The sequence below is a fragment of the Maylandia zebra genome, linkage group LG16 (assembly GCF_041146795.1).
Source record: "Maylandia zebra isolate NMK-2024a linkage group LG16, Mzebra_GT3a, whole genome shotgun sequence".
NCBI classification, from domain to species: domain Eukaryota; kingdom Metazoa; phylum Chordata; class Actinopteri; order Cichliformes; family Cichlidae; genus Maylandia; species Maylandia zebra.
In genome coordinates, this window is record NC_135182.1 from 23,750,102 (window position 1) to 23,772,600 (window position 22,499).

At 39.5% G+C, this 22,499-nt stretch overlaps 1 protein-coding gene across 1 annotated transcript; it reads left to right on the plus strand.

Moving 5' to 3' along the window:
• The first annotated feature begins 401 nt into the window (after window positions 1–401).
• Window positions 402–22,363, plus strand: ptprna (protein tyrosine phosphatase receptor type Na). Its single transcript, XM_076875125.1, is given in 24 exon segments — window positions 402–838; window positions 3,889–3,939; window positions 9,143–9,253; window positions 9,483–9,642; window positions 9,645–9,825; window positions 9,991–10,186; window positions 10,428–10,580; window positions 10,725–10,862; window positions 10,985–11,019; window positions 11,109–11,350; window positions 11,599–11,685; window positions 11,807–11,886; window positions 13,196–13,260; window positions 14,864–15,073; window positions 15,304–15,570; window positions 15,675–15,822; window positions 15,960–16,033; window positions 16,364–16,441; window positions 16,628–16,747; window positions 19,251–19,417; window positions 20,179–20,232; window positions 20,388–20,452; window positions 21,119–21,192; window positions 21,302–22,363. Coding segments are annotated over 24 exon segments (2,904 nt in total). The 5' UTR covers window positions 402–762; the 3' UTR covers window positions 21,374–22,363.
• Window positions 22,364–22,499: the final 136 nt, after the last annotated feature.

Below are 22,499 nucleotides of genomic sequence, written 5' to 3' on the forward strand. Positions count from 1 at the left end.
GCCAAACCTTTGACTGTGGAGCACATTATTTTTTAACTATTTTAATAATAAACCAAAAACCTTTAGCGCTATTTTTTTTTTAAAAAAAAGCCTCATATTTACTTTCAGCTACAAGAAAGTTAACCTCGGACAAATCCTTAATGAGGCAAGAAATTAAATATGGGGCTGTACTGTAGGGCTGTACTGTATACCGTTCAATTGATGCGACTGACACATGTGCACATGTGCACATGTTCGAAGGAAGAGAAATATATCTACATTTTACGTGAGAGGACGCACAAAAAAGAAAGAAAAAAAAAAGAAAAACAAATATGGATAACGAATGCATGACGTTCAGGAACGGGCGGACTATAAAAGTTAACGCTTTCGTTCACCATCCCTCCCCAGCCCCCTTTCTCAAAGCCGTGATGACGTAGGTGCAGGTTGAGCTCCTGTATGGAAGAGAGCTCCCTGTTTCTACAGATTCTACGTTATTTCCGCAACTGTGCCGTCGTTGAGTCGATATACGTTGCATGTTAACAGTCTATCCCCGCTTCTCTCGATCTCCACGCCCCACCCGGTGACTGTGAAGAGTTACTTTTATCTCCTATTTATTTTTTATATTTTTCCCGTCACGTGGGCTTTTAGGGTTCAATGTGAGCTGTCGACTCCACACGGGCTCTTCCTTTTTATCAATATGGACGTTTAAAAGCGTGGAAACGCAGAGGGACTCCGCATCTTTCTCTCTCCGTCTCCTCCTCTGCTGTGAAGCTTCGCAAGATCATGCAACACCTTAAACCATGGCGAGCTCTGCTCCTTTTGACGGTGCTGTATCAACCAGGGATCTGTGATAAATACGGTAAGAAAATGATGGAAATGATAGTGGAGCGGTAATCATCGCGAAATACACTCCTGGGATATTCGCAGTTTGAAGTTAGCAGATGACTTTACCATGGTGTCACCTTTACCGTAGGATACTTTATCCTCTGTTTTTGGTTTTGTAATGAGTTCCTTTCTTTTATTATACTCTTCTTATCGTTCAACAACGGACTGAGAGATGGACTGTGTGTCTAAATACAGAGGATGTTTAATGAGATTACACACTAGTGTGTGTAGGGTCTACAAAACATGATGAAAAGTAAACAGCAGGGGTATATACATGTACATCACTAAACTAACTAAAGCTGTACTTAATAATATGACCAAAAAACCCCACCTAATTCAAGTTCAATAAATATTTTGATTACTGGGCTGAAACGTGAAACCACTTAAACATTTCCACTCAGTAGAAATGATCGTGACATTCGTAATAGTCCCTGTCATTTCTATAACAATGCTAGGAATACAGGTTCATCTTTATTATTTCAAACTGACGGCAGCTGGGTTGGGTTATGAGCTTAGTTCTTTTAGTAGATTGATGCGTTGTGTGTGTAACATGAGCAGGTTGAGATTTGTGATGCAGGCAGTGAATTCAGGGAGTAATTCAGAATTAAGCTGAAAAAAGCAACTGTTCTCTCTCTCTCTCTCTCTCTCTCTCTCTCTCTCTCTCTCTCTCTCTCTCTCTCTCCCTTGCTCTTCATTTTTCTTCTTTGGCAACAAACACAAGAACAACCCAGAAACACTTTGTGACAATTTAATGATAAACATGATGGCAGGACAGAGCTACTTACTTAAAAAAGCTCTATAAAATAAAATGTAAAAAATCAACACAAAATGTTGGTGTGTTAGTTCTTGCTTTTGAAAATATCATTAAAAAGAATAATGTGACTTGTAAAACCCATAGAATAATAAGAAAGCGCATAAACTAAAAGAACAATGAAAAGCCGTGTGGCTCAAATTTCAGCACCATGGAGAGAAACCAGTAACCACTGTTGCTTCCCTTTGTCCATTCATCCGATAGCACCTCTTCTTTCCTCCCATCTCTCTTCTTTCACACTTTCATATGATGATCAATCCATCCATATGTCTGACTGTCCGTCCTCTCGCAGACCATATGATGCTCAGTGTCTGAGGCGCTCCGCTCAGTTGTTTCTCTGATGGCCTGACAAAACAAACACTGTTTGATAGGTCAAGTTTCCTCAGAAAAGCTAATGGATTTACTGGGATCTTTGTGATACATTTTTTGATTTTTTGATATATTTGTGATACATTACGATACCTTGCTCTGGTATACATTTTACTGTTCTCTCTCTCTCTCTTCCTCTCTCTACATATGTGTATATATATATATATATATATATATATATATATATATATATATATATATATATATATATATATACACACACACACACATATATATATAAATTGCAAAAGTGAACATTATAATCACTATGAAAAGGATATGTCTGATATTTTTGTAATGCTTACTCCTAATCTGTTGATGTGAGGAAGCTGACTTACTGTACCTGCCTGCAGAAAGTTTTATAATGAAATCATAATATTAGCAATAGCAAATACGTGTAACGATATCGTGTTCAGATATTGAAGGTCTTCCTCTGTGCTGTGTTATAAACCAGAGTGTACAGTTACTATGCAATAAAAAAAAAAAATGAGAGCCATAATTTAAAATGAACTTACGACATGTTTTTTTTATCTATTGTTTTTTTTTTTTTTTTTTTTTGGTTAGGGTTTTAATTTGGGTATTTACTTTCAGTTATGATGGTGTGTATGTCAGCCCTTCTGCAAGCCCCTGCAATTACACAGATACTTTTTTATTCAGTGAGTGTTGCGCATGTATTTTTATTTTTTTTGCCAAAGCTTACTTCAGGTAGTAACCACCATCTCTTTTACGGTGGGTATGTTGACGTCAGTGCAACGCAAACACATCTTTGGCTTATTGTTTGTGAAAGAAATCCGGTTTGTATTCACAGTTGTAAGATTTTGCTTCAATAATGCCACTCATGAAAAGAAAGTTTCAGGGCTTCTCAGCAATACAAAATCCATGCACTGTGTGTTTGCAGTGTGTCTGTTTCTAAGCGGTGAGTCATTTTTAGGTACTGCGTCATTTCAATAAAAGGTAGAGAAAATAGTTCTCATTCTTTGCTCTCTACTCGAGTTTGAGTTTAACCAGCCAGCTAGATTACTGACATATTTGAGATATAGTTTTGCATGTACACACTCTGTCTCACACATCTACTTAGAATTATTTTGTTTTATTTTATTGATTTTTATTTATTGTCTGGTACATGGAAATGGATCGAAGCATAGACGAGGGCGAGTTATCTCATGCATATTCTGCTGGGTTATAGTCCTCTCTATCGCCAGCCACCTGCTCTTTCCCACATTGCCATACCCTCCAAGGTCTTACTCACTGACCTAAAAAAAAGAAATAGTGTAAAATCTACAAATGAATTACAGTAAATACCCCAAAATATATAATGAAAGCATTGTTATTTGCACCCATGTTCAATCACTGTGTCATCTGTTAACAAATATGCATTTTATACCTGCAAAATTTAAAGGTCACAAACATTTTGTCTTCAGCCATGCTTATCAAAGGCATTTGTTCAAACACAGATATCATTTCAACTGTGTCATTTCATCAGAAAATGAAATAATAACAGTCATAAAGTTTTAGCCATTTATTTTTTGGGTTAACTGGGTTAAGGGGGTGACTAAAATGCCATTATATAAGAGGCTTATTCTTATGTAAATAATAATTGCATTTACTTGTATTGACATCTGTAACATTTGTATATAAAAGGCAAGGTGACGATAGTGGGTGACTGTGTTATGGTTGCCACTGAGCAGTACGTTTCTCATTAAAATGAATAAGCCCAGGTTAAGCTCACTTTGTCTCATTTCCGCCCTCTGAATGTGCGTTTAAGGCAGTCGTTTCCATGGAAATTACTGTAAAAGATTTTACTCTGGGTGCTTGTTAGCCTTCTCTTTGTGTTTCTGTCTCAGGTTGCCTGTTTGAGCGAAAACTGTGCACTAGGGATCAGTTCTGCTCAGATGGTGAGTACGCCACACACACGTGCACATACAATCAAACACAATGTTCTTGAACTTGTTAAACTTTTAAGACAGACCGCTTTCTTAATCCTTCTCTAACACTGCACCTTAGTAAATTAGTAGCCCTCGACGATAGGCGCACACAGATCCTAACACAAAGGCTGCGCATAGAATCATACAAACACAAGTCAAGGATTTTTGCTCTCTCTGCCTTATTTACCACAGATTCTCAGTCACCTGCCCCTCTCCTTTTCCTCATTTTAAGCCCCACCCCTGCCCCCTGTCTCCATAGCAACACTGACATCACATCGAGGTCGACCCCCCCCACAGTTGTTGTGCTAATACAGTGATGAGTCACTGACACACACACTTACGTCCTTCCCCGTGGAAGCTTCACTTACGCAAGCGCACAATCATTGGACAGAATACTAAGTGGATGAGCTGCCCAGGAGCAGACACAGAGACAGATATCAGCGTGTCTGACAACACTGGGAGAAAAACAATCCAAGTGGATGAAATGTTCCCCTTTTTCTTTTTTCCTGTTGATCTCTGTACCACCTCAAGAACCTACTAAGCAAAATAAGCTGTAAACTGTCTGTGTTTGTCAGACCCCAACAAAGATTAAATGACCTAATTTTTGGTCAGCACTGCTCCTGTAACACTTAACTAAATGTTTAACACATAAAGAATAACAGCAACTGTGTTGAGTTGATGAAGACAACGAGGAACAATAATAAAATAATTTTAAAAAAAACCATTAGGGCTGTATAAAGGTGTGTCCTCATTAATTGAAGCAACACATCTTCCCTGTTTGTGTTCAGAATAAAGGACTTGGATATGCTGGTGAATTTTTAGTTAACTGCTAACCTTGTAGTAGCCGTAATGCCCTATTATTAATTTTTTTTATTTATTTGATCTTCTAATGTACAGTCCACACAGGCTTCGTTGTAGTTATATAGGCCTAGCAGTTTTTGTTCATCTTTGAGACTTTGATATTTTATACTCGGTTCAGTCACTAATAATGTTTTCAATAATTTCTGTGATTACAAAGGTACTGAACTCTCAGAATAAAATAAAAAATAAGGTTTGCATTCTCTAACTTAACTTAAATAACTACAAGATTTGTTATTGCGCCTTTTCAAAAACTAAACAGAACAAATAATTTAATGATCTGCAAAATGTTGTTTATTGTTTCAACCCAACAGTAATCAAAGACTTATGGGCTTAATCTATGATGTCCTCCGAGGTTTCGCCAAGGCTTCATTGCATCCACATTCACCCATTGAGCAGTAATTACTCCAATAATGCCTGCTCATTGTAAAACAGTCCTTTATATGGTTGCAGTAAATCTAAAATCTTCATGAATTATTGTAGTGGAGTCCCCTTTTCACCTTCAGTACTGCTGAGTGCCTACCGTGAAAAGGAACAATGATTGTATTGTGCTGCATTCTTTTTAGTGTGTTTAATGAAATACATGCCTCCCTTCAGATCTTTGAGTTTGTGTCTGTGACAGGATGAAAAAGCTGCTTTATTCTGTATGCATTTGCAAGAAGTAGTGGAGTGTGCAGTGACGCATTTTGCTCTGCACGATCCAAGTTTTTATGCTGAGGCCTGTAGTTTTTACTCATGACAGTCGCTTCCAGAAAGAAGTATTTGTAGGTTTACTGATGATCCCTATGATCTCACGTCACGTTTATCATATTGTGATGGTTCAGTTACTCTAGTAGCTTATGCTGTTGGAAGCATTATCAGTGTAATGTAGGAAGCACGTTAAACCCTCTTCTATATATAGTAACCTGACCTTGCATCTTTGCTGGTTAATGTGTAACAACACAAGTCTACTGAGGACGGTTTAGAGGTTTCCTATATTATATATGGTGCTATAAATGACCAGATGATAGGGCTGTGCTTATGCTTTTACACGTATGGGTAGGGTCAAATTATTAAATCATTACTTCATCTGGCTGTTTTTTCCTGTTTTATTGTACATTATTTTACATTATTTACCTGGGATGAAAACTGCATGAGACAAAACTGCTGTTGCGGGTTTACTGTTAGTTGGACAAGTACAAGTTGTAGGTTACCAAATATATTATCCATAATATAATATAATATATATTTTATATATATAATATAAATATATTATATTATACTGGGACTGTTTCCAAACAAGTGGACTGGTACTCGTGGTTCTTTTCTATGGAGTGCAGAGTGTTAATATTGCTGTGTTGTTGTTAAGGTAGTGATAAATCCAACATGACTGATAAATGTATTAATGTTTTACAGCTTGATTGTTTCTATGCATACTTTTGTTCCAAGGATATAAATGATTAATACATGTTTTAATCACAGTTAATATATTGGGGGGAGTATGTTTTTAAATGAGTTCATTTATCTTGAATCTTATATTTCTCATATTGTCAGATTCTTTTGGATAGCAACACTGAAATCGATATGCTATGATCCCTGCAGAAAAAAAATGACATTTACTGAAATAACCCGAGCTCTCAGAATAGTCCCAGTCCAATCAAGCCATCCAGTTTGATGGCTTCTCTTCATTTGTCTTCAATTCTGCCTTTCTGTCATCAGTCCATTCACCAGGAATAATAACAGCTTTATACTCTACTAGTACAATAAACTGCCAGGATGGCCCTTCATCAACATTAACAAAGTTGTAATTTGATGATGCGTTTTACAATCATTAGGACGAGATATGTATTTATATGATTGTTTTTCTTTAGTGGTCTTGGTGGGGAAACATATACAAGTTTGTATCTTTATTTCTTTATAAGAATTTTTAAATCCTGTATCCCTCATGAGATTGTAAATTTCTTTGGTAAAATTGAGCACAAGGCTTAGGCTATTCTTATCATATGAAACATTTTCTGCAAAAAAGAAACTAAATAAACATAATAGAATATATATATATATATATATATATATATATATATATATATATATATATATATATATATATATATATATATATATATATATAACAGCAGGGTACAGCAGGGTGCAAGATGCTAGCAGGCAAGGCATACATGGAACGCCATAACCAAGTGGCCGGCATAGTGTACAGGAACATCTGTGCCGAGTATAACCTGGAAGTCCCGAGGTCAAAATGGGAGATGCCCCCAAGGGTGGTGGAGAATGACCGAGCTAAGATCCTGTGGGACTTCCAGATACAGACGGACAAAATGGTGGTGGCTAACCAACCGGACATAGTGGTGGTAGACAAACAGAAGAAGACGGCCGTAGTGATCGATGTAGCGGTTCCGAATGACAGCAATATCAGGAAGAAGGAACACGAGAAGCTGGAGAAATACCAAGGGCTCAGAGAAGAGCTCGAGAGGATGTGGAGGGTGAAGGTAACGGTGGTCCCCGTGGTAATCGGAGCACTAGGTGCGGTGACTCCCAAGATAGGCGAGTGGCTCCAGCAGATCCCGGGAACAACATCGGAGATCTCTGTCCAGAAGAGCGCAGTCCTGGGAACAGCTAAGATACTGCGCAGGACCCTCAAGCTCCCAGGCCTCTGGTAGAGGACCCGAGCTTGAAGGATAAACCGCCCGCAGGGGCGTGCTGGGTGTTTTTTATATATTTATTTATTTATTTATTTATTTATTTTTACCATAGTTAATGTTAAAATTTTGCCATCCAACTTCACTAATTCACAGCATTTTTAGCTGCTCTGATGTCAACCTTAACTCAAAGTGTTGTTTTGGCTTGAATCATAGATTATAATGACTCTGTAGGTATCATTTCTTTACCTTTAGTGACTGTTTCTTAAAGCAATAACAAGCTGGAACTGAATTCATGTTTTCTTTTTGGTCAAAATTTTTTTTAAATCAATACCTGACCTGACATAGTGCATGTGTAACACTTTCTACACTGCTCCTGAGTTTTCAATTGAAAAAATAAAAGCTGGGCTGTTTCATACAAAATGCGTGGCTATAAAAACACCTTAATCCTCCCTAATCTGTTCACTAAAACAATTCACTATCTCAGTGTGGCAAAGTGGGTTGTGTGAGATTTAGCTGGTGTAGTGGCTGTGGTGACTCATCAGTGCACCAGTTAAAGCATAGCCTGCTCGGTTTTATCTTTATTCCTATCACATAGCATTTCAGCAATCTAGGTCCTAATTCACTGAGTATACAGATTAGAAACACAAGCCTTCTATATCTGATTTAGACTTTTCACAGCGTTTCATTTGCAATAAACTCACCCAAGTGAGTTAGATGCTTACAAAAGTGAGCATACACTTTTTTAAGCACTGATTTCAGACCTTTTCCATGTAACCCAAACAGTTTATTTATAATTTATAGGGGCAATTCCTATTGCATTGCACTGATTACCTAAGTGCAAGTGCAGCAAATACTAACTTTATTAAGATCCCAGTAATTTATTGCTGAAGAGCAGATCTATGACGATGCATGCGGTTTATGATAACAAAGAGAGAAAACTGTCCACAGGTGATCCTGAGAATATGCTATTAATATTTCTGTTGCCATGAAGGTACCTGCAAGTTAGCGACTTCAATTTTTCAAAAGCACTTACACACACAGATGGCGACAGGAGCTCTTCAAAAGGATTGTGACAAGTGTGTGGGCTGAACTTCAAAACTATGACTCACTACTGTGGGCTAGTGTAGTGTGGGCCACCATATGAATTACAGCTATGACTAAATAACCTCCAAAGCAGTGTCAGTGGAACCATTTGTATTGAAATGTATACGGTTAAATCACAAAAAGCACAAAAAACTGAACTTCGCTTGATGTCTTATGAAATAATAGGATCATTCTCAGAGGCTTACTGAGATATAAAAAATATAATAGCTTCTCTAATATGGCAATGTCTTTGTTATGAGGGGAATTTCTCCTGAGGGCCTTTTTTAACACAGCCGACATTTTGAATGAGGAAAAAAGTTAACGATTGCTCCCTTCTGTTTAAGCGTTGCACTCTGCCATAACTGTAAGCAGACATGTCAGTATGCCAGTGATGGTGTAGTACAACGGGGGTCCGGAGACACAACTGACACAGCCACATAAAAAGTCAGCCAAATTTTGTTACTTACACCTGTTGATTTCCTGCTGCATTGTGAAATCACTGTCAGCTTAGTTGTTGTATCCTGGACCAGGACTCGAGAGGCTGCCCTTGGCAAATTTGGGGTTACATATTTACATCCGTATTCATGTGTGTATTTCAGATGGGTTGTTTGGTCAGTGTCGAACCTCTAAGCAGGACCAGGTCCAGTACCAGGTGTCAGTTCCTGTTCTGAAGAGGATGCAAGAAGTTCTAAAACAGCTCATGCTAGAAGGTGAGACTGAACATAATAGAGAGCTAAAAGTGTTAAAGTGAATACCCACATGCCTTTAAATAGCTGCAATAAAACGAAAAAGTGCTTTATTCATTCATAATGTCAGCAAAGAGCATTGATATCAGTGCCCCTTTTTCTGTCTGTATTTCTGTAATCTGTACACACACCATGGTCTTGCAATTTTACTAACAGCTATTTTTTAAAATGTATTTTCCATCTGTATGTGCAGGGCTGTCATGGCAGGATGACATCACCCAATATATTTTGTCAAAGGAGCTGAAAAGAGTTCCTCATACCACACTTCCCTCAAAGCCAAACACCTCATCCTTGTCTCAGCAAGTACACCTTAGTTATTTTGAAATTGACAGAGAAAGAAATTGCATATTTATATAACAGATTTAGTCGATTCTTTCTTGGTCGCCAGATCCAAACAGCCCTCCTCCCACCACCAAAGTTCAAAATCAGCGTCTGCTTCTCCTAGTGGCAAATATGTGGACTACATGATTGTTGAGCCGCCTCAGTCCCCACTGCGCATGCAAACAGCATCTATGGACCCATACGCGTACCTCCAGGTATGAAAACACACACTGTGATTAGCAGCAGCTGGATTTGTGTCATTTATAACACTTCATGAACAGGTGTATACAAAATTTTGCATATAAGTGTAACACACATAATAATGTGCCACAGTTTACATCTGGTATAACAGGTATTATGTACTGTCTCTGCTAACACAGCATAGGTACCAAGACGAAGTAGAGAGATCTCTCATGGGTTCAGCAGGTGCTTATGCCCGCCCTTCTTTGAGGTCCCAGACCAACCAGAGAGAGCGTGATCGTGACAGGCAGCTGCTGCTGGAAGCTCTGTCTCTTTACCTGGCATCTGCACAGCCATCTTACCGCCACAGAGGGGCTCCTTCCGTGGTTCCTGCAGGTAAAATTTTTTTAAACATAATTACTTTTTTTCATAATTTTTTTTACTAATTCAACACAAAGATAAATAGATATTTTAAAAATATTTAAATGCATACACTTAAATATATAAAAACAAACTATCCAGTCTCAGTTTATCATGCAGAAAGTATCCATAGACATAAAAAAAGATAGAACTCTGGCACATTTTTGGGCCAATCACAAACAATGATGTTTCCTGCTGTACCTGCTTTCATGAGCAGGTCTGCCTTATTATGACGACTTGGAACTGGATATACCAGTGGACTATGTGGAAGATTACACCCTACAGGAGAGGCTTGGTACTGCAGGCAGGCAGCAACCCTTGCAGACTAAGAAAGTTCTTCAGGACTATAGCACACTGTCTGGGAATAATGGTGAGAAAAAGGAACGCAAGCATAAATATATACAGCATAAACATAATGACACACATAGTTAAACTACAGATGCACATACATAATCTGCCAATATGTTTGAAAAATGATTAGTGCAAAAATAACAGTAATCCCATCCTGTGTTAGATGACTTGCGCCAAAGGATGTCGGCTGTCTTGCAGAAGTACGGAGTCAGTCCAAGAGACCTCAGTCAGGAGCAGCTCTACAAGCTAGCTCTCACACTGCTGCAGCATCAGGGCAAAACTGGCACACCCCCCCAACTTGGTAAGAAACCAAAGCAAAAAAAAAATTCCCAATTTCTTAAATATAGAAATATCATAATCCCTACAATTTCCAGCATTTTTTATTTAGTATTTGTGTAAAAAAGATTTTCTCTGTATTCATAGATCCAGTCGAAAAAGACCTCAACACCCTCAAGGAAGTATGTTAGCATCTACTAATAGCAGTCATAAAAAATGTGATCATAGGTTCTTACATAGGCGTGTTTTCTCCTCTCCCCCTTATATGCAGCTGTTAAAAACAGACAGCATTTCCAATAAGCCAGAGAAGCCTGTTCCTGTTGCCCCTGTCCCCTCCACTGCCTCAGTTCAAGCTACACCTTCATCCAAGAGTTCCAGCCTCCCCCCGTCTGCCTCTCAACCTCCGCAGGCTGCTCCCGCTGAAGCTGGACTAGATTTTAAGGGACAGGGGCTGCCAGTAGTGGAGAGCACAGGGGCCAAAGAGGAGTATGGGTACATTGTCACCAATCAGAGGTCAGCACTTGATCTATTTTAACACTCAGTTCTTCGGTTCATAGGAAAAACATCTAAAACATGAAAAAAAACTTTGTTTGAGTTACTAATGATTTGTTTAGTGTAGTGATGCTTTAATAAACGCTGTCTAATTATAGCCTGTTGTGTAACGTTAATAGTAATTTATTTAAAAGTAAAAAGCAGAAAACAAGACATTTATTAAAAATTTGTGTTTACAGCAAAATTAATGATGTTTGTTTCATTCGTAGTCCCCTGAGTCTGTACGATGGAGTCAAGATGTTGGAGCTGCTGGCTGATAAAATACACTTGACAACAAGCAGCTTCATCAACATTAGGTAGCACTGTAGTTGTATGTTAGATGCTTTAGAGACAGTTAGTTTGTTGTACTCTTCATTCCTGTATTTTTGCAGTTTTCGGCGATCCAACATGTGTGTCCCTGTGTTTATGTGTTGCCAGCGTTGTCGGTCCTGCACTGACTTTCCGTATCCGACAAAATGAGCACAACATGACGGCGGCAGAGGTAGCTGCTAAAGCCGGTAAGGCTCAAAAACACAGATTTGCATTTATCCACATACTGTACATATCCATTCATCCGCTTTATCCGAGGCCGGGTCGCGGGGGCAGCAGCCTAAGCAAAGAGGCCCAGACCTCCCTCTCCCCAGCCACCTCCTCCAGCTTATCCGGGGGAACACCAAGGCGTTCCCAGGCCAGCCGAGAGATATAATCTCTCCAGCGTGGAGCAGCAGCTGCTCTACTCTGAGCCCCTCCCGGATGGCTGAACTTCTCACCCTATCTCTAAGGGAGAGGCCAGCCACCCTTCGGAGGAAGCTCATTTCTGCCGCTTGTATCCGCGATCTCGTTCTTTCGGTCACTACCCACAGCTCGTGGCCATAGGTGAGGGTAGGGACGTAGATCGACCGGTAAATTGAGAGCTTCGCTTTTACACTCAGCTCCCTCTTCACCACGACGGACCGGTGCAGCGTCCGCATTACTGCAGCTGCAGCCCCAATCCGTCTGTCGATCTCCGGCTCCCTTCTCCCATCACTCGCGAACAAGACCCTGAGATACTTGAACTCCTCCACTTGGGGCAGGAACTCATCCCCGACCCGGAGTGGGCACTCCATCCTTTTCCGGCTGAGAACCATGGCCTCAGATTTGGAGGTGCTGATCCTCATTCCCGCTGCTTCACACTCGGCTGCGAACCGTTCCAGTGCGAGCTGGAGGCCTTCACCCGATGAAGCCAACAGAACCACATCATCCGCAAAAATCAGAGATGAGATTCTGAGGCCACCAAAGCGAAAGCCCTCCGCTACTTGGCTGCGCCTAGAAATCCTGTCCATAAAAATTATGAACAGAACCGGAGACAAAGGGCAGCCCTGGCGGAGCCCATCACCCACCGGGAACGAGTCCGACTTATTGCCGGCAATGCGAACCAAGCTCTTGCAACGGTTGTATAGGGATCGGATGGCCCGTAGCAATGTAGCGTACTGTACATATGTTAAACACAATTTCACCATAAGGCTAAAACAGACCATAAGGCTCAAAATATACGTTCCCAATCTTTGGATTCATCCCCACTGAAACACTAAGAAGAGTACAAGACAAAACAACATTAGAAATGAAAAAAAGTGAAGAGTTTACCTTTCTATATTACATTAGGAATGTTTTTGTTTGGTAGACTTATACATACTATAGGCATTTCTTTTCCATGAACCGTTTGCCTCATGGAGAGCTGAAATGTTGTAAATAAATGTGTTTTTGTCAGGTTGTATGCAAGAGTCGGTTTACAGTGTTAGACCCGATATTGAAAGGCCTGTGTTGTTTTTTTATTTTTTACTCCAACAGTATCTGAAAAGAATTTCCTGGAGTCTGAGACGGGTCTCAAGATTGTGCAGACTGGTGTGGGAGAGGTATTTGTTTTACACACAAACATTTTTCATCTTTTTTGTTAACATTTTCGCTCTAATTTAATCACAGTGTACTGTGTGTCTTTATTTGCGCTTATCTTTTGTGGCTTTGTTTAGTACTGATACTATGACATGAATTAAATGTATAGCTAAGAAAGTGAGAATAACTTGATCACGTTTATTACCTTCAGCGATTAAGTAACCTTTGTTAACAAGATCACTACACTTGTGCTGTATACAACTCTTTTTTTATGTGTGTAAATTGTGGTTGCCAGAACCAATAAGTGAGGCAACACATCCTAACAACCAGCATTTCACTTGTTGCCATGGAGTTCCATCTCCCCCCCCACCTCACCCCTACTGAGGCTTCCAGATCCCAGGTGCTATGGCAACAGTCACCAATGTCATTAACCTCATTATTCACCGTTTCACATAAACAGCTTGATTCCTAGCCTCTGAATCGTCACTCATGTGTCAGTCTTTATGTGTAATCGATCATTATTTCCAAAATGCGCATGTAGATTGAATATAAGGATGACACACACACGCACATACAGGCACGCACACACACAGATTGCTTTCAGGGTTACAGTGATAATATCACAGTCGTGCTGCCAGCATCTGTGTATCTGATACCGATGTGATCAAATGGCACAAGCTGATCCTTTTTTTCTCACTAGACATGTGTGTGTGTTTGTGTGTTATTAATTTATTCAAATGATGTTGTCCCCCCCCCCCCCCCCCCCCAAAAAAAAAAAACAAACAAAAAAAATTACTGCATTTCTAAATTACTGTATGCTGTTTTCATTCGTTTTATGTACATTTTGTAAACTACGACAAAGGACAGTTTCTTTGCATTTTTAATCACACAATATCTCAGTGCTGGTATTTGTCAGTAAACGATGATATACTGTAAAGTTAGGACAAAGTAAAGATACTGTACTACCTCTGTCTCTTTGGTTACCGCTGTGCACTTCCCTTCTGGCTTTTGATTTTCTTCTCTGCCTTGGCCTTCAAATTTAACTTGTCCTTTCGAGGCTGGTTGGTTTATTTATTAATTTTTATTAGTTTTTCCTTGGATTGACATTTCAATTTCACTGCTGTGAAACAGCCACAGCATTAAGCTGACAAAACAGAGCTGGTAACTTCTGTTGTATGTGGGTAGCATGGGGAAAATTGTTTGTAAATAAAGATCAAGTTGAAGAATAGGTGGAATGACACTTGGGGGCAGACTATACCTCATAGCACTGATACATGGCATGTTGTATAAGATGGTTGGCTGATCTCCTGGAGCCTCAGCTGTCTTTTTAATGATTTCTGGGGCGCAACACCTTGACCTTTCAGACCTCTGTCTTTTAAACTTAGCTCAGCAGCTCACTGGGCACACGTTGCTGTCAAGTGCAGTTACAGAGAAGCAATTCTGTTGGTAAAAGGAAATGAGTGGCCTTTGAATTGCAGTAGTGAGGGTGGATTTGCTGGAGCGCCTTAGTTTGGGTTGACCGTTGATGCGCATGTTAAAAAATGGAGATAACAGCCTGTTTTCTTTGTGTTCCTGCCCACTTGTCTATATCTTACTCACTGCTCTTTATGATCATCCTTTTTCTAGAGGACAGATGCGCGGGGTCTCCCTCAGGTAACCAGGGTTTCCCAGGGCTCCAGTGGGACAGTTATCACCCTTGTTTCCATGGCAGTTGTTGGAGGTGTGCTGGTATTGGCCATGGCCGTAGCTTGTCTCAGGCACTATGCTCAGCAAGTGAACAATGGCAAGCTTGGCCTGGGGCCAGAGGGAGGTGCAGAAACTCACTTTGACTACCAGGTAAGGCTACATAAGGGATCTGGTCAAAATTACATACAAGTGTCCTTTAGTGCTATTTGATGCATTTTCATCATTATGTATTTTTCCCAGTGTTGAGGTGTTATAATGGATGGAAAAGCAGAAAAAGGCAGATAATTAAAAGCATCGAGAAAAGCTCTTAAGTCAGGCAGTTAATTGCGTGCAGTTCGTGCATTAAATGCCTAAAGTAATGCAGTTTTCCATCTGTTCAGGAGCTATGTCGGCAGCACATGGCATCTAAATCCTCCCTGTGCCGCCAGGACTGTATGGGAGGAGTGAGCAGCAGCATCTCTGGACCTGCTGTAAGCACGGGTGCAGGTGGACGGAGGGGTACAGATACATCCCGTGTCAGCAGCGTTTCCTCCCAGTTCAGTGATGGTCCCCAGCACAGCCCATCCTCCACCCACAGCTCCACCCCGTCCTGGAGCGAGGAGCCTGCCCAGTCTAACATGGACATCTCCACCGGTCACATGATACTAGTGAGTGAAAAACAGTCAGCGTGGAGAGTAAATGTACTACAGATTGGTGAAATCTGCTCTTTGTTTATGAAATATTTATTTCTGGTGTCCCATCTCTTCCTCAGGCGTATATGGAGGATCACCTGCGTAATAAGGACCGTCTCCAGAAGGAGTGGGAGGCTTTGTGTTCCTATCAGGCGGAACCCAGTTCAGTAGCTGTGGCTCAGTCTGCAGACAACATGGACAAAAACAGACATGCTGAAGCCCTCCCCTGTTAGTAACATGTAACACTTTTTATAATTTCTATATTTTGTACATTTTCATGGAAAGTATTTAATTGAAAGTCTCACCAACCTTTAACCTAAACCTTTAACATAATTAAAGCCCAAACACCTTCTTTTTTCTTCCAGATGATCACTCTCGTGTGAAACTGAAGACTGATGTAAACCCCAATAAACAAGATTATATCAATGCCAGCATGCTTGTAAGAATCCCTCATGTCAAATAAAACATATATAAAATATGACATAGTTATTCAGTTAAGTATAAATTTGTGTAATACTCTGTTGCTGGATAGATGACTTCATAAAGAAAGGAGTCATTGTTTGGATGTAAGGAAACACTTTGAAGCATAATCTGCAGCTCAATCAGGATACAGCGTGACATATTTTTCTCTCTTGATATTCGAGAGAAATTAAGAAATACAAATCTTAATATTATAATTTTATGAAAATGCAAATTGCATCTGAACTTTCTAATACTCATATTCTGTGCATGGATTTTAAGAGACTCTTTTTCCTTTTTCAATCATCAGTTTGATCATGATCCTCGCCAACCATCTTACATTGCCACACAGGGACCTCTTCCCCATACTGTTGCTGATTTCTGGCAGGTTGGTGCAGTCTCCCCTTTGCTTCTTTTCCCCATCACTCTGTCTTCCTCCCATTTCTATGAATTTGTAATATATTCAGTGCAAAAGACAGTAAAGCAGTGCATATTTTACAGCCATATACTGAGTCGTCTTAAAGTGACATTAAGATGTGTGTTTGTGTGTGTGCTTGCTCTGTTCAACCTTCAGATGGTGTGGGAGAACGGCTGCACAGTGATTGTTATGATGACAGCTTTGGTGGAGGACGGAGAGAAGCAGTGTGAACGATACTGGCCTGACGAGGGCTCGTCACTCTACCACATCTATGAGGTTAATTTCCTGTTTAACTTTGAGCTTTCTCGCGTAGTGCAGAAGATAACATTACAAGTGTACATCCACAAGTGTATACAAGTGCAAATTGTATTGGCACATGTCTGCTTCTGTCACTACATTGTCTTTGTATAAAGCCTGTTAGCTAATTGATGTCTTAAAATGGTGGCTGTTTTCAAGATGGCTGTCCACAAAGCCAAGAAATATGGATATTTTTATATAGCATAAACTAGACATGCCATTCCTGAATGATCATAGTGTCAAATTTTATAAGTTTCGCAAAAATGAAGTCTGAAAACTTCTTTCCATTCTTTTCAACCTCATGTGTCTGAATTTAGTTGTTTTTTCATTGACATTACTGTATTAATATTACTGATCTGAAATCACACAAATGTAAAATCCTAGTAGTATTTTTTTACTGTAAAAAAAAACAGAAACATGTTGAGTAAATTAAACTTGAAATGCAAATATAAATTGTACATTTTAAAAAATTATGCACACATTTTGTAAACATATACAACTATTTATATAAAAATGCAGTCAATACACCTGCCGTTTTTTTTATTTTGTACAACCACTTAAAAATATTACTCTATCTAAAATGAGAGAACAATCGGGTCTTGCAGTAAGATGCCCCACAAATTGTGTTTTCCACAGGGAAAAACCTGCAGGCCTGACAACAGGAGGTGTATCACTTAGTGACAGTGTTCACATTGCAAATGTGCCTTTGTGACGTTCATTAGTGCCCTTGCTGACACACAAAACAAAACAAATACTACACGACAGACTAACTACACAAGACAACACAACACACTAACTGTACACTCCACACTAAACGTCAGAAATGTCCCCCTTCTAAAAACTCTCTCACTCGCTCGCTCTGTCTCGCTGCCGTTTCCGTCACTCCCAAAACTTTCCTTTCTTCCTAAACAACCAAATCCCACGTGTTGACTTTTTTTTTAAATTGGTCGAAGAAAAAAAAATGTAACGACAGTATTTAGAAAAAAGCATGGCTTATATATACAAATATTTTTTTATCATAACTCTGGATTTACTGGCCTGTAATTAAAATGTAAAAACTTTGAAGTCCGAACATTCAATGCAGGCTCAAAAACTCAGCACGGCTGCAGCTTGTTGCTGTGTCAGCTTAAATCAGTCATGTGATTTGGAGGTGCAGCGTGTCCGTGGACCCCCAGACGGTTAATAACACTCACCTTCATTCCATTTCCAGAGTGCAACAACCAACCACCTGAAATCTGTGAATCTGTGAAATCTGAAATTCCCATGGTGTTGTTCAAAATGTGCTCTGACACAATCATGAGCATCGCTTGCTACTGAACACAAGAAAAAAGCCGGTCTGCGCTATGGGCTGAACCATTTGTTAATGGTGGAGGGGGGTAACACTATGCAATATATTCAGTTTAAGCATTTCTATTCACTGTTAACTGTAACTAAGTGTTAATCTAAGTGTTAATCTGTAAGCTATCTTATTTTAATAAACAACACTGTCATATGCAAAACTAGGGTGGCACTTGGGGTGGCAAGAGATCATTTTAGGGTGGCACTTGCCACCCCATGCCACCCTTTTAGATCTGCCCCTGCTTAGACATGACACCAAACCCCAAATACCCCCGGTGCCTACATCCAGCTTTGCATGAGTGTTAAAAATGTGTTTCTGGAGAAACAAATCATTCACCATGGAGTAAAGGAGAGGGCAGAACTCAGAGAGCATTAACTTTATATACTTGATATCGTACTTGGATTAGTCATTTTATTTAGCCAATACAACAAATATCTGGGTAGCCTCACAGCAAGAGGGTTCTGGGTTTGAACTCCTCCAAAGAACTGCTTGTCGGGTTAACTGGTGATTAAGTGGCTGTTGGTGTAATCTAACGTTATCTGTCTGTTAGCATGTTAGAAAAATAACTGATTTACATTACATTTGACCTACCTATAGCGAAAAGCATATAAATCAAAGTGAAACTTGAAAAGTAGGCAGTGGTTGAAATGATGTAATAAAACAGCTGTTTCTGAGATGGTCGAATTGGAAAAAATTGAAAACTGTTGTGGCAAATAGGATTTTTCAAATTAACAGCTCCATACCAGAGAGATAAACATGCAAAGTTTGATTCCTGTATCGATATTTGCACGATTGTTTCAACACTCATGGAAAAGATCCCTTGATTAGCCCTGCTGTTTTTGCTCAAAATATATGACAAAAAACGATGAGTCATAGAGAATACAATGAATAAAGCTGATTAGACTTAGATTCACTGTGCCTTGTTTATACTAAAGTTATTTTCACAGTAAGTAAGTACACAGTATGTATAACCTTTTTTTCCTCCTGGAAGTTTACCTGATTAAACGCTTAAAAAGCTGAATCTCTGTATATTTAAATTTTAAATAATTCAAAAGATTCATGACTCATATTTTTTACCCCTTTCCCCTGCATCCAACCCCTCCCTCTCTTCTTTCCTCCCCACTGTGTCTTTGTGTATGTCAGGTGAACCTGGTGTCAGAACACATCTGGTGCAAGGACTTCCTGGTGCGTAGCTTCTACCTGAAAAATGTCCAGACGCAGGAGACACGTACCTTGACCCAGTTTCACCTGCTGAGCTGGCCAGCTGATGGCATCCCCACCTCCACACGACCACTGCTTGACTTCCGCAGGTAAGAAACTACCCACAAACATGCACGCAGACTGCCCTTGTTTATACAAAAGCATACAAATAAATATACGTATAAACACTTGAAATACCAGTAGTCACATTGGTGGATTTGAATCCCGCTGATCGCCTTCATGTCCATCTCTTTTCTGTGTTTTCCATCCTCCCTGCCATTTGTAAGTGTATATGATCACTTTCCGTGTAATTCATTTCAAGCTTAATCCATCATCGTTGACACTCTCTCTCTCCCTCTACCCCAGTGTGCAGGTTGACAGGTTTGTATTTTAACATCTCCCGGTGTCATTTTTGTGGTTTGCAGCTAGTACTCTGGCTCCAGTTGCATAGTCATAAAAATGAGCATTGGCAGGTGTGACTGGCTACTGCAAGAGGGACAGTGAATCTGTGGCTTCCTCTCCACTTATTCTATCCTGTTTTCACCATCTCACTGTCCTCCACACCCTCATGCAGTATCTAATTTTCCCGTCCAGTCAAATTTCCAGCTATTCCTGATCTCATTTTATTTACCTGTCACATGCAGTTATTCCATTCCTTGTATTTCCAACATGGTCACTTACTTTGTTTTCACTGTGATATTCCACAAATACTCAAAGCAGACTTTGCCATTTCTGTATTAATAATAAGATGTTTTTATTTTATTGTGAAAAGGTCAGTTGTAACCTTTACCATAAATATTTTATAACCAAGCACATTTTCCTGTCATTTGTCTTTTTCTTTCTTTTCTCTCCCTGGTTTCTACTTTTTCAGGAAGGTGAATAAATGCTACAGAGGTCGTTCCTGTCCAATCATCGTTCACTGCGGGTAAGACTGAAAGGAAGATACTCTGGTGTTTGTAGGATCACAGATTTCTGTGGAACAACAGAAATCGCAGATATACATGTGAATTTTCTGCTTAAAGGGTATTTTAAAGAAAAATACTTTGTAAGATCATGTTTGCGTTTCTGTCACTCCCACAGTGATGGCACTGGCAGGACTGGCACGTATATCCTTATTGACATGGTGCTGAACCGCATGGCCAAGGGTGAGTCAGTTAAAACAAAAACATTACCCAGAAACATTACATCCATACCTAATCTTTATGACTTACAGCCCACAGATGATCCAGTGAAAGATTTTGAGAAGTCAAATCTTTAATTGGTCTGAGTCATATTACAGTTGCATTTCCTATCAACTACAGCAGAGGGTGCTATAGTTACAAGCTGCTTGTTGAAAGAAATTAGGTACTGGTAGTTCAGACTATATTTTAATAATTACAAACTTAATCATATGTGCATACTTCTTCAGTATTTCTTGAGCTGAGTGGTTTAGCAGCTTAACTGGAATCTTGTAGAAAGAGTCAGGAAACTTGAAATGCAATCAAATTCCATCTATACCATTCAAAGTCTTATTTTACTGAAACTAATTTCAGCTGGGTTGCATTATCTTTTTCCTTTTTTTTCTTGCAGTTGTCAGAATCTGTTTTTGTTTATCAGACATGGTTGCTGTCTGTTTAGACTTCAACCTCAAATGAGACACTGACCTTTTCACTGTCTCTTGTCAGTTCTATCACAATAGTTCTTCACAAATAACCTCAACAGATCTATTTTGTGAATTTTCTACATCCATATCATCTGAAAATAGCAGATTTAGATTGATGGAGATCAGAAAAAACTATTAGTGATGCTGCTACTATTCTTGATGACATTAGGAGTGAAGGAGATCGACATTGCAGCCACACTGGAGCACATCAGAGACCAGAGACCTGGCCTAGTCCGCACCAAGGTACATACCGTCCATTGTTTGTGTGCATATTTTTTTCAGTATATTTTTTCTAGTCTTCAGATTGTGCATCATTACCCAAATGCCTCACTTCCCTGCTTTTCCTAATTAGGACCAGTTTGAGTTCGCCCTGACGGCGGTAGCTGAGGAGGTGAATGCCATTTTGAAAGCCCTGCCACAGTGAGATGCAGCTGCTGATGGATACAATGACATGCAGACACAAAAGAATACACGCTCCAGTGGACACACTTGTATGATTCAGTCATGTATGATCATTACTGTACATAAAAATCTGCTTGGCCACAGTGGAGCTATTATTGCTCTTGCTTTTTTCCCTGCTGACTCATTGTCTGGGTGTTTAAAACATTATGGAGTCCAATTTTATTTTGAGGATTTTTTTTTCCAGGAAGCAAAAGCAAAGAGAATCAAAGTTCTTTCCAATTAGAGCAAGATTCGATTTTTCTATTAGTATCCTAAGTTTCTAATTACACATGGACTCGGTTATCAGTCGGGAATTTAACAGAAAACCTTGGTGCCTGTGTGAATCCAGATGAATATGGGATAAGCTTGGTCATGCTGTCAGACAAAATAGTTATCTTACACTCATCTGATTAAATTGTTACTGGACATTATTACCTCAAATGATCAGCCAACATAAAAGGAATTTATGACCAACACAAGGTTTGTATTGGCTGCTCTGGTGAACATATAAATTGGACCAAAGTTATAATACTGTCAAACCCCCTGTCAAAACGTATCAAATATTTATGGCTGCCATCCCAGTTAAACATGGTGTGGTTGTTCTCCGATGTAACTTTGAATGTGTTGTTATTCGTGTCCATTTGAATACTGTATTCTTTTGTCAAGTGTGTTTTTATTTCTGAGGCGTGTCTTTTTTGCCTTGAAAACATGATCGTTTGCTTTCAGCGCTGGTCGTTTCGTAATGGATGTTCGACTTGACCATGAACTACCTTCTCGCCGTCTCCCTTTCTGCACACAAAGCAACTTTGCGTTCTTCTATTGTCTTACTCAGTGTACGACCTTGTGATTCGTGTAAATAATTCATTCTGATGATTGTGTTTATTTCATGTAGCAAACCGACAGAAAATATCTATAAAAATGTATTTTTGACTTGACCTAAATAAATTTGTGATGTGATGCAGCAGAAAACAAACTCTAATGCCTTCAGTGTTCTCTGTTTTCTGGATTGCTGATTCTACCATGACTGCAAGATAGCCACTGTGATATAATCCATCATCAAGCACCATAATGAAGCCTTGAGCATCTTGACTCACTAACTTGGCTTTTGG